The 12,809-nt window shown below is 36.8% G+C and overlaps 1 protein-coding gene across 1 annotated transcript in view; it reads right to left on the bottom strand.

The window, feature by feature from the left end:
* The window catches only part of LOC149661103 (echinoderm microtubule-associated protein-like 2), a 48,052-nt gene that overhangs the window by 19,924 nt on the left and 15,319 nt on the right, over positions 1–12,809 (bottom strand). The window contains exons 5-12 of the mRNA XM_089842494.1: positions 8,489–8,560; positions 6,868–6,893; positions 5,799–5,928; positions 5,172–5,321; positions 4,394–4,466; positions 3,340–3,441; positions 2,709–2,813; positions 2,260–2,394 (exon numbers count right to left, since the gene is read on the bottom strand). Of these exons, the coding sequence (XP_089698620.1) occupies positions 2,260–2,394; positions 2,709–2,813; positions 3,340–3,441; positions 4,394–4,466; positions 5,172–5,321; positions 5,799–5,928; positions 6,868–6,893; positions 8,489–8,560 (793 nt within the window). The remainder of the gene's footprint in view (positions 1–2,259; positions 2,395–2,708; positions 2,814–3,339; positions 3,442–4,393; positions 4,467–5,171; positions 5,322–5,798; positions 5,929–6,867; positions 6,894–8,488; positions 8,561–12,809) is intronic.

Raw genomic sequence — 12,809 nt, 5'->3', positions numbered from 1 at the left:
TTAATTACTGTGAATTCAGAAATATCAAGCTTTTAATTCTCCGATTTCTAGTTATTTGGCAATATGCATTTGAAAATTCTTCATATGAAATTATTTAAAATCCACTTTTTAAAAGTCTTTAAGAAAGGCTACAACGTTTTCTTGTTTTTGACGTCACGCACGCGAGATGGTGCCACTCTCTCCGCTATCAAAGCATAGACAGAGCACGAGACGGGTATAGCTCGCGCTCGCTCTCGCTTGTATAGGTTTGCCCGTGTGATGTCATAAACCAACCGAACAAGCTGACAAGACAAAATAATTTATATATCGAAGCTGAGTTTTCGTGATTTTCCAATGGATTTTAAAAATAGAAACTTTGGTTCAATTATATTAAAAACTTTATATTTTGAAAGTAGAGACTTGAAAGTGTAATATAATACCACTTTCGTGCTAAAATATGATATGAAATTGTAAATTCCCATACCCTTTAACTTTTGCTTGATATATTTAAAACGAGAGAGAGGATTATGGTATTGCTTTAGTTTAAATGGAAGGTTTAATACTCCCTTTAAGATAAATAAGGCTTTCACGCTTTCAATCCCGCTCCCCTACTTCACAATTCAAAGTAATTTTAAAAAGAAAAAGCAAGTATATACCGACGTTATATTTAGCATGCGGCTTAAGGTGGCGTTTATTAGAGTAATGCTTAAACAGAATTGGAGAATAATTAAGTGACGTTTCGCCAATTTTTTTAATAAGGATGCAATCAACAGCGAAACAATCGAGGGGTCGGTCATTCACGAAATCCAACTTAAGAAATCCGAAATCAATAACAAAATCAGAAATCAGGAAAGAAATCAAACGTATTTTTGCTGATTTCGAGATCCCATTAAGAATCCGAAATTAGTAACGAAATCAAAACAATTCGTAAAAATAATAATAATCAAAAATAATCACAAAACCGGTTAAAAAATCATAAAAGCAATAACTAAATCGCGAAATCCATTTCAAAATTCGCGAAATCCATTTCAAAATTCGCGAAATCCATTTCAAAATTCGCGAAATCCAGTATAAAAAAATCAAGAAATCCAGTATAAAAAAAATCAAGAAATCCAGTATAAAAAAAATCAAGAAATCCAGTATAAAAAAAATCAAGAAATCCAGTATAAAAAAAATCAAGAAATCCAGTATAAAAAAATCACGAAATCCAGTATAAAAAAAAATCACAAAATCCGACGAGATCACGAGTGAAATCTCAAAATCCGGGAAATATCGCAAAATCCGACGAAATCACGGGATACGCGCCGAGCGAGGCGCCGCGTTCGCCATCTAGCGGATTTTAGAAGAACAAATTGGCGGGAAAATGACCGCGTCTTTAAATGAAGCCATATGCTTGTTGTGTAGTTAGTTGTAGGAATTATTACTGAAATTTCAAAGAAAGGGTGAAATTTTAACCGTTTTCGAAATTCTAGAATTCATTGCGTTAAAATAAATGAATGGATTAACGCGCTTAAAGAGAAAAAGTAACTTTTTAGACTATCTTATCTAATCCCAACACCCAAATTCCCAAATTAAATGTACAGGTACAGTACAGTTAACCCCAAAAATGTGTCTGTCGGAAGCACTTGCTAGGTAATTTAATTAACTTACAATATAAACATATTTATTTAATTCGAACACTTACTGAGATGGTAATATCATAAACTTGCTTAGTTACGGAAGTTTCCCTTGTACACTATCCAGTGACTACAATATTTCGTTTGGTTTACAAGTATCTCTTTACGTTAAAAATATGTTAATTTTTTATTAGATTTTAGACTATTCGAAGAGTAGAATCCCTAAAATAATTTTGTAAACCTTCTAATGCTAAAAATCCGACGTATTTTACAATTGTAGCGCTCCCCATCTTTAAATTGCCAATCTACCATTTGCGAATTTCCCGCCAAGAGTTTTCAATTCAATCCGCTAGAGGCGCTGCTTGTTACTTTACCTCTCAATCCTCGGCGCGTATATATCGCGAAATCCGTCGAAAACACGGGATATATCGCAAAATCCGTCGAAAACAAGAGAAAAAAAAAAAAATCACGAAATTAGATGAAATCACGGGAAAAATAGCGAAATCTGACAAAAGTCGAAATCCGTTGGATTTTATCGAATTTTGAAATCAAACAAAATCCAACAAAATTCGAAGAAATCAAATTGGATTTTGAAATCCCGTAGTGCACTTTTTCCAAAACGTCCGACCCATTGGAAACAAAGCAAAATCAGAAATGAACTTACCTCGAATAATCCAATTTTCTTTGCAAGAGTTCCACCTTCGAAATCCCAGAAATGGACGTGACCTTTCCCAATTGAAATGACAGTATAACGATCCATAGGGTGAAATTCCACCGCCAAAACCGTTTCTGAGGAACTCTACAACAGAGAATTAAGTCAACTGCATTCAACATTATTTCGAAAAATACGTCAACTGCATTCAACATTATTTCGAAAAATACGTCAACTGCATTCAACATTATTTCGAAAAATACGTCAACTGCATTCAACATTATTTCGAAAAATACGTCAACTGCATTCAACATTATTTCGAAAAATACGTCAACTGCATTCAACATTATTTCGAAAAACACGTCAACTGCATTCAACATCATTTCGAAAAATACGTCAACTGTATTCAACAAAACTCAAAAAAAGTAATAAATTTTTCTTAAAATTTAATTTGTACTTACTTTAGTCTCGGAAATTTTGAATCCCGATTCTCCTTTCTGCCATTCCCAAATAGAAATAGTGTGTTCATTTGAATCGTCAAAAACACACAACAATGAGCCCCCATCCTTTAATACACATTAAAATTTAAATTATTGAAACAGAATAAAACCAAAATACTTTGTGGTCCGAAAAGGGTCATATTAGTACAGTGGTTTTTTAATGGGACATTTTTGAGTAGAAAAGGTTCTATGAGGGACACCGAAAACGAGTTATGATTGGACTGTATTTGAAACTAAGGCCTAAAAAGGTCCGTGCACTTGAGCTAAAAAATTGGCGGATATTTTAAATCCTGAAGTGTTTCGTCTCTTGTCAGCACGCGCAAGGCTAGATTACATAGAGACCTAGGTTTGCTTGTGCTGACAACCGATGTTGTAACAGAGTATATACAGAATAAGCTGCCGTTCAAGATAGGGAGTTGCCTATCCTATAGCGTGAAAACAAATTTCCTCAAGCGCATTCTTTATCTGTCCTGGATCAGGAAAAAATGTCATAGAACATTTAAGACTCAAAATCACCCACAGAACCTGCTGTACTTTGGTCCTAGCACCCTTTAAGGAAGAACGTCCTGTATTAAATACGAAATGAAATTACAGTTTTTGAGAATGCTATGCAGGAAGCTGCTCTTTCAAAATCTCCAACTCCAATTATGTGCAAAGTATGTAAACTCACAGAATCCCATACTCTAACGTGAGGCTTAATAATGAAAGAAAAATAAGAGATAATTTTAGAATTTAATTTAACATTAAATAACGCCATCTAATATTAATCAGAAAAAACGCCATCTTATATTAAAGCATGGTTTTCACATGGCGTAAATCACGACTTTTCGCCCGACGTCAAGCGACAACCGAAAAAATAAAACCTAGTTACACTGGACAGAAATTACGTTGAGTGTGGCGATATTAGCTTTCTATTTTTTCGGCCACGTTCAACGTCAACGCTCTGCGCGAGACAATCAGCAATATGCTAGAGTCGTGACGTCATTTTCGACCACGCGTGTTCGGAAGAGGCCGTCCGCGGTCCGCCATGTTTTTATTTATTTCGTTCCTAATCGAGTCAGTAACTAGTATACAAATCCCTGAGAATGCCGAAGTTCAATGCTGAAAGGTTTATTGAAGAGGTTAGGAACAATACAAATCTGTATGATATTAGAAACAAAGATTGCAAAAAGTAAAGACAATAGATGGGCCGGAATTAGTGCCGTGTTCAGTTTATCTGTTAAGCCTTGGTTCCATTATTTGCGGTAACTACGCTAAGTGAAAACGCTATAACGCTGGGCGACAACGTAAAAAGCAAATTGACGTTTGACGTCCAGCTGCAAAGTAGTTTTTTTCGATCAAGTGAAAACCATGCTTAAAGCATAGCGCGGCTCCAGTGGATCCCCTAAAAATTGACTTTCCTTACGGACTCCAGTTTTGGATTGGCCAAGGCAGGAGGTATTTGTGGGCGGGATTTATACGTGCATGTATAAATCCCGCCCATTAGCCTTTGCCAAGCCAAACCCGGAGTTCAGGAGGAAAGTCTCCTTGTAGCGGATCAACTGGAGCCGTGCTATGCTTTAATCACAAAAACGCCATCTAATATTAATCACAAAAAAACGCCATCTAAAATTAATAGGAAAATAATGGGATTAAAATGCTTTTACCTGGTTATTTCTTCTGTTGTAACCACCCACTTGCCCAGTTGCAATTAAAAGCTTGTTAGGATGAACTGTCAAACTAAAAATAAAATAATTTTAGATACATCCAGTTAAACCCCCCCCCCTCACATCCAGTTCAAAAAAAGCCCCCACCCCTCGCGTCCAGTTCAAAAAAAGCCCCCACCCCTCGCGTCCAGTTCAAAAGAAGCCCCGCCCCTTTGTTGCATAGAGATTTTTTCATTTCTGGGTGCCATTTATTAAGATGGCGGCGGATCGGAAAACTGTTTCTTAGTACGCGCCTACTACTTATGAGTAACGTTCCTGCAAATTTGCAGCCTTATAGGGCAAACGGTTTGGGCTGGGCGTTCATTATCAGTCAGTCTGCCAGTCAGGACTTTGATTTATATAGACATAGATTGATTCACAGTGAATGACAAGAAAACCCGCAATTGCGTGAACCCTTGGTGGAAGCCCTGCCATTAGGAGGCTAGACGTTTCTCGTAACCCTAATCGATCGCCGCGTAAATCTTAACCCTAATGGAGTAGAAACTAATATTGCTTTCTGTGAACTCGTTTGCTCCGATTTGCCAACTGCGAATGCGATGACAGACAGACACACAGGCAGACACGTTCAGTGTAATACCTCTCCGTGACGTCATCGTCACTCCGAGAGGTAAAAGGACAAATCCGCAAACGCGCATTTCATAAGTTAAATACCCACACACGTAGATAGAATAAACACTGTAATCTACACATTAATTAGTTTAATTAGAGTGATAATTACCATTTGATATCGTCCGTATGTTCTAAATAATGTCTTTGAATTTGTTCGTCGACGTTATAAAGGACGACAACTGCCGCAACAAAATAGACAATCTCTCCTGTCGGTAAAAGAAACAAATTGCAACGACAATCTCGCCCTCTGTAACCATATCTGATTCATTTACTTATAATTAAGGTTAATATCAATTTTAACACTAATTAGTCTATCCCAAGAAAGTCATTAAGAAGTTCACATTAAGTAAAATGTCAACTTTAGCTATGAAACAAGTAATTGAAGGAACAATGAAATGACCTCACAAGTCACAACCACTTTTTAACTGATTTAAAGCAAGTCTCAGCTGTGGTTTAGTTTCAACAAATGCTAATAGATGCTCTCATAGTCGTTCTTTTAGGGCAGCGCCTCTCTAGCGCCAAGCCGCAACCAATATTGACAACTTTTTCGACTCAAACCATGGCCTTTACATGATCTATGAGTCGAAACATTTCGGCAAGTTCCCGCTAGGGGCGACGACAGGAGATGCCTTTAGAAGAACCGGGGTTTAAGCTTATCATCCCAGTCCATTTGTGTTTAATGGTCTTAGCTTTAACAAATTGCAACAAGTTTATTTTAGTAAATTGAAAAGGATACACCCAGTCTAGTTTTAAACGGTGAAGCGGAGCACTGTTGACTTTCCTAAAGATGTATTCGTTCAAATAATCCGTTGGGATGTGGAAAACAATAGGATGTCCTTGCAAGTACATTTTCAGCGTACCATCCTCTGAAAAATAACATCATAAATACAAATTAACAATTAAATACGAATACAAAGAATTCTAAAAGAATTTTAACGCATTTCACTAGGGTACAGCCCATTTTCTAAATGTTAGTAGATTTTGATTGCGACCATCTAGTAAGCGACTTTTCAACTTGTATTTTTCAATACATTTAAAAAATTGCGAGGCGCAATGTTAAGACCTTGTTACTTGCTAGAAACTAAGTGCCCATCGTTTAAATGATAGTAGTTTATGGTTGAAGCGACTTCTCAACTTACATTTTCCATTATATTGGAAAAATTGCGGCGTTCTACTGGAACTGCAGGGTTCATACAACTTTTGGAAAACAAATTTCCCTGAGATTTGCAGGTTTTACCCCATATACTTCCCTGTATTTTCCAGGTTTTTCCCGTATATGGAGCAAATGTTAACGAAGGAGGGGGGGGGGCAAATATGACTATTATATAATCAAATGGCATCCCCGTATCTCTAATATAACCACAGTTATGAGCCTCCAAAGTATAGAGAGCTATCAGATGATATAGTAGTACGTCACACCCTTGAAAGTCTTACCGCTGTTCTGGTAGCCATATTTATTTTACTAAAAGTCCGGAATTTTACTAAAAATGCGAAATTTCCCTGAATTTTACTAAAAATGCGAAATTTCCCTGAATTTTACTAAAAATGCGAAATTTCCCTGAATTTTACTAAAAATTCAAGATTTCCCTGAGGTTTTTGTCAACTATTTATTTCCCTGATTTTTCCAGGTTTTCCAGGTTTGTATAAACCGTGAACTGCCAGGAATAAAATGCGCTTTACGATGGCACCACCCATCTTTTAATGATAGATGGCGCTAGCAAAAACCACTAAGAAACAATGGCGGCCCTCAATAAATTTCACTCCTAAAACTAGTATAGATGAATCTCATCATAAAAATAACATACCTTCATTTAAATGTACATCTTTTGTTCTGGAAGAATTTTTTTAAAAAAAATATAAATTAATAAATAAACAATAATAAATTGTTTGCATGATTTTCTCTAGTTTAAGCGAGAAAACATCATCATTAAAGAGAGATTGAAATGATCATACTATGGATCATAGATATAGTAAAACTATAAAGGGTCTAGATCCACTTCGCTGGCTTAGGCTTAACGAAAAAACGCGGAAGGGGCAACGAGCAGACAGCCGCTATTTTCTGGAGGTAGCCGTATAAAACGCCATCTATCGGGGACAAATTAGCGGCCAAAATTGGAACTATCATAAGGATGAGTGGCACTCTATGTTAACTCCCTATAGGGCATAATAAGTCAAACCCTCGGAGATGCCATTGCTCCATTTTATACGAGCTAAGAGTGGAAAAACGTATTTTATAAATTTTACACCTGTAAAATCTTTTAAAAAACACTTGGAACTTGTATTTCTACATACTTTCGAGGAAATACCACCGTTTTCTGAAGGTAAGAGTCTTTTTTTTATACATTTATTAGTAATAAAAACATTTAAGGCGAGCTAAGCCTTGGTCATGGCCATAATGTAGAAGTAGATTTGGAAATGGAGTAATGGCATCTCCGAGGGTTTGACTTATTATGCCCTATAGGGAGTTAACATAGAGTGCCACTCATCCTTATGATAGTTCCAATTTTGGCCGCTAATTTGTCCCCGATAGATGGCGTTTTATACGGCTACCCCCAGAAAATAGCGGCTGTCTGCTCGTTGCCCCTTCCGCGTCGACCTCCCATTGAATTGTGTATCTACCCTTTTAATATATCTATGCTATGGATAAAGAATGGGCGTGAGATTGAAATATGTTTTCACGTTATAGGATAGGCAACTCCCTATCTCGAACGACGGCTTATTCTGTATATACTCGGTTACAACATCGGTTGTCAGCACGCGTAAAGCTAGGTCTCTATCTAGGCCTTAGTTTCAAATACGTGTAGTAGGCTGTAGGCAATTTCACGAGTATTTGAAAATAAGGCCTAGAGGTCCGTGCATTCGAGCTAAAAAACTCGCGGATATTTTAAATCCTGAAGATCCTGAAGTTTTTTGTCAGCACGCACAAAGCTAGGTTACATAGCGACCTAGCTTTGCGCGTGCTGACAACCGATGCTGTACCAGAGTATATACATCGAACAAGCTGTCGTCAGAGAAAGGGAATTGCCTATCCTGTAGAGTGAAAACAAATTTCTTCACGCGCATTCTTCATCCATGCTCGCAGCATGCCGTTTAATCGCGTTGTCGGAAAACGTTATGTTCAATATTTTGGGTGTTATTTTATCTACTTTATCATTGATTAAAAATGATTTTTGTCTAGAAATTTCATTAATATTCCCGTAATATAAAAAATCTGCTTAATTAATTCTAAAAGCAACGATTTTTTTAAGTGCACAAGAAAATTTTATTTAAAAACTTGACTAATTGCGGTCACACTATTGGACCATCATAGCTTGTGCACTTGAAAAAATAGCTGCTTTTAAAATTGTTTAAATTGTCTTGCGCAAGGCGCTACTTATTTTCATTCTAATAAAAAAAAATCTGCAATAATTATAATGGTGTATTTACCCATGCTTCATTTGAGTTGGCGAGGCACTTGATCTGGAGTTAATGTTAAAAAGAGACCCAGAAGGCGGCCTCCTATAATAAACGAAAAATAAAGATTTAACACACAAATTACATAGATTTAAAAAAAAAAAACAAGTTCGGAAACCAAAATACACCTCTCCGAGTCGATATGCAATTAAGAGGTTTTTCTTAAATAATTTAATAAACATAATTGATATTAATTATTTTCATCGGCAGTAATTTAGCATAATTATAGTTAAATCGTTTTAAGAAACTTCATTCCTAAAATCATTTTAAACATGGCTATTGTTGACGTTTGAATTCAAGCGTATGCCTCTTTTCTAGGGTATATAAGGCGATTGATTCACAGTAAATAATAAGAAAACCCGCAATTGCGTGAACCTTTGGTAGAAGCCCTAACTGCAATTGGGAGGCTAGACGTTTCTCGTAACCCTAGCCGATCGCCGCGTACTTCTGGGAGTAGAAGCCAAAAATTCCTTCTTGCAAACAAGTTTGCTCCAATTTGCCAACTGCGAACGCGGTGACAGACACACACACACACACACACAGAGACAGACAGATACGTCCAGTGTAATAACTCTCCGAAATCCCGTCCGTTTTTTTGTGAATGTCGGACTCCTCGGGCCTGACCTATTACATTATGAAGTTCCATATTTTAAAATACACATGTTGCAGCTATAAATATTAAATAATCATTATTTTTCTTGTTATATAAATAATTCATTAGTAGGATTTACTTTGACCTAGATTCACACCCCCATACTCAAGCGCGCTAAGATAATCTTAGTCTATAAATTTTGTAAAATACAGCCATTTTAATTTATAAACTAACTCCCACGCAGTTTAAAGCAAATAGTTTTCAAAGGGATAACGAAATAGCTACAGGGTTCATTCAACTTTTGGAAAACAAATTACCCTGAGATTTCCAGGTCTTTTCCCCATATACTTCCCTGAGATTTCCAGGTTTTTTCCCATATGCTTCCCTGAGTTTTCCAGGTTTTATTCCCATATACTTCCCTGAGATTTCCAGGTTTTATTCCCATATACTTCCCTGAGTTTTCCAGGTTTTATTCCCATACACTTCCCCGAGATTTCCAGGTTTTTTCCCCTATACTTCCAGGTTCTTTTCCCCATATACTTCCCTGAGTTTTCCAGGTTTTCCCGTAAATGGAGTATCTTAGGGAGCAAATGTTAACGAAGGAGGGGGGGGCGAAAAGGACTATTACATAATCAAAGGACATCCCCGTATCTCTAATATAAATACAGTTATGAGCCTCCAAAGTTTAGTGTAATGTTAATCCTATGGAGGGTATGTTTATGAACATTTTGCTTAATTACTAGGCCCCTGTTTCCCTGAATTTTACTAAAAGTTCCAAATTTCCCTGAGTTTTCCCTGAGGTTTTTGTCAACTATTTATTTCCCTGATTTTTCCAGGTTTTCCCTGTTTTTCAGGTTTGTATGAACCCTGAATCTATAAACAGCATGCTTCTAAAAGATTGGTAGGACAGAAGTTTAAAGGTTCTATGGGCGATTACGATTTCAAAATGTTTCATAACATTTACCTAAAGTTTCAATGTTTACAAGTTATGGTTAGAATGTTTTAGCAGGAATAGATGTAATTTTAGAAGCAGGAATGGAGAACGGTTAGTATTTACTTCAGTTACTCTGACTCATAGCCCAGTATAGAGCCTCTCCCTCCAACACGTAAGGAAAATTTTAAATTATCTTATTGGCTCACTTAAACTACGTTTCAAGGACGCTGCTGACGGGGACGGCGATAAATACTTAGTTCCATTTTACCTCTGTCGTTATGACCCGCCTCTTCTTTCATACCCCCTTTTTCTACTCCATTGTCATCGTTAGGGTTAAGATTTACGCTGCGATCGGCTAGGGTTACGAGAAACGTCTAGCCTCCCAATGTTGGGGCTTCCACCAAATTTTCAAGCAATTGCGGGTTTTCTTATCATTTACTGTGAATCAATCGCAAAAGAGGCATACGCTTGAATTGAAACGGCAACAATAGCTATGTTTAAAATGATTTTTAGGAATAAAGTTTCTTAAAACAACTTAACTAATATTAAGGTAAATTACTGACGATAAAAATAATCAATATTAATATTTCATTATTAATTAATTCATTTTGGTTTCCCAACTTGTTATGTCTGAAAGATTCTTGTATAGAGGTATTTGATATAAAAATCAAAGTTCGTTTATGAAAAAAAGTACGTTAGGCTTAGCATGTCAACTATTAAAAGTTTAATTTATAATTAATGGATGACTTCAAAGTCTTTCCTTAATCTAAATCTATTAAAAATTATTCTCGGACCATTTCACTCTGCCTTTAAGTTGAAACAAACACCCATGCAGTTAATAAAAATAAGGTTCTTCAAAATGATGTAACAAACAAGTTTTAAATTTTGTATTAAACCTGTAACCCCTTCTGAAAATGTTTTCAAGACACTTCGTTTCATTTTTAAGAAAACTTCCGGATTTTATGGAAAGTCGTGTTTAATTGAAATATGCCTACCATTTTTAAAAAGACTAACAATACTTTGAAAAATATATGCATTGATTTTCACGGTTTCACAAATTCATCTCGATTTCTAGTGATTTTACTGAAATTTTAATAACTAAAGCGATTTATTTTATGAGATTTTCCGGAATTTCACGCGACTCGAGGATATTTTAAGGAGATTTCCCGAAAATTCACGCGACTCGAGGATATTTTAAGGAGATTTCCCGAAAATTCACGCGACTCGAGGATATTTTAAGGAGATTTCCCGAAAATTCACGCGACTCGAGGATATTTTAACGAGATTTCCCGAAAATTCACGCGACTCGAGGATATTTTAAGGAGATTTCCCGAAAATTCACGCGACTCGAGGATATTTTAAGGAGATTTCCCGAAAATTCACGCGACTCGAGGATATTTTAAGGAGATTTCCCGAAAATTCACGCGACTCGAGGATATTTTAAGGAGATTTCCCGAAAATTCACGCGACTCGAGGATATTTTAAGGAGATTTCCCGAAAATTCACGCGACTCGAGGATATTTTAACGAGATTTCCCGAAAATTCACGCGACTCGAGGATATTTTAACGAGATTTCCCGAAAATTCACGCGACTCGAGGATATTTTAACGAGATTTCCCGAAAATTCACGCGACTCGAGGATATTTTAACGAGATTTCCCGAAAATTCACGCGACTCGAGGATATTTTAACGAGATTTCCCGGAATTTCACGCGACTCTAGGATATTTTAACGAGATTTCCCGAAAATTCACGCGACTCGAGGATATTTTAAGGAGATTTCCCGAAAATTCACGCGACTCGAGGATATTTTAAGGAGATTTCCCGAAAATTCACGCGACTCGAGGATATTTTAAGGAGATTTCCCGAAAATTCACGCGACTCGAGGATATTTTAAGGAGATTTCCCGAAAATTCACGCGACTCGAGGATATTTTAACGAGATTTCCCGAAAATTCACGCGACTCGAGGATATTTTAACGAGATTTCCCGAAAATTCACGCGACTCGAGGATATTTTAACGAGATTTCCCGAAAATTCACGCGACTCGAGGATATTTTAACGAGATTTCCCGGAATTTCACGCGACTCGAGGATATTTTAACGAGATTTCCCGAAAATTCACGCGACTCGAGGATATTTTAAGGAGATTTCCCGAAAATTCACGCGACTCGAGGATATTTTAAGGAGATTTCCCGAAAATTCACGCGACTCGAGGATATTTTAAGGAGATTTCCCGAAAATTCACGCGACTCGAGGATATTTTAACGAGATTTCCCGAAAATTCACGCGACTCGAGGATATTTTAACGAGATTTCCCGAAAATTCACGCGACTCGAGGATATTTTAAGGAGATTTCCCGAAAATTCACGCGACTCGAGGATATTTTAAGGAGATTTCCCGAAAATTCACGCGACTCGAGGATATTTTAAGGAGATTTCCCGAAAATTCACGCGACTCGAGGATATTTTAAGGAGATTTCCCGAAAATTCACGCGACTCGAGGATATTTTAAGGAGATTTCCCGAAAATTCACGCGACTCGAGGATATTTTAAGGAGATTTCCCGAAAATTCACGCGACTCGAGGATATTTTAACGAGATTTCCCGAAAATTCACGCGACTCGAGGATATTTTAACGAGATTTCCCGAAAATTCACGCGACTCGAGGATATTTTAACGAGATTTCCCGAAAATTCACGCGACTCGAGGATATTTTAACGAGATTTCCCGGAATTTCACGCGACTCTAGGATATTTTAACGAGATTTCCCG

Source organism: Phalangium opilio, unplaced genomic scaffold (genome assembly GCF_054372755.1).
Source record: "Phalangium opilio isolate 3A_F unplaced genomic scaffold, DU_Popi_V2 ptg000070l_1, whole genome shotgun sequence".
NCBI lineage: Eukaryota > Metazoa > Arthropoda > Arachnida > Opiliones > Phalangiidae > Phalangium > Phalangium opilio.
The sequence above is the reverse complement of the archived record's forward strand: the minus strand, read 5'-3'. Positions and strand labels throughout refer to the sequence as shown.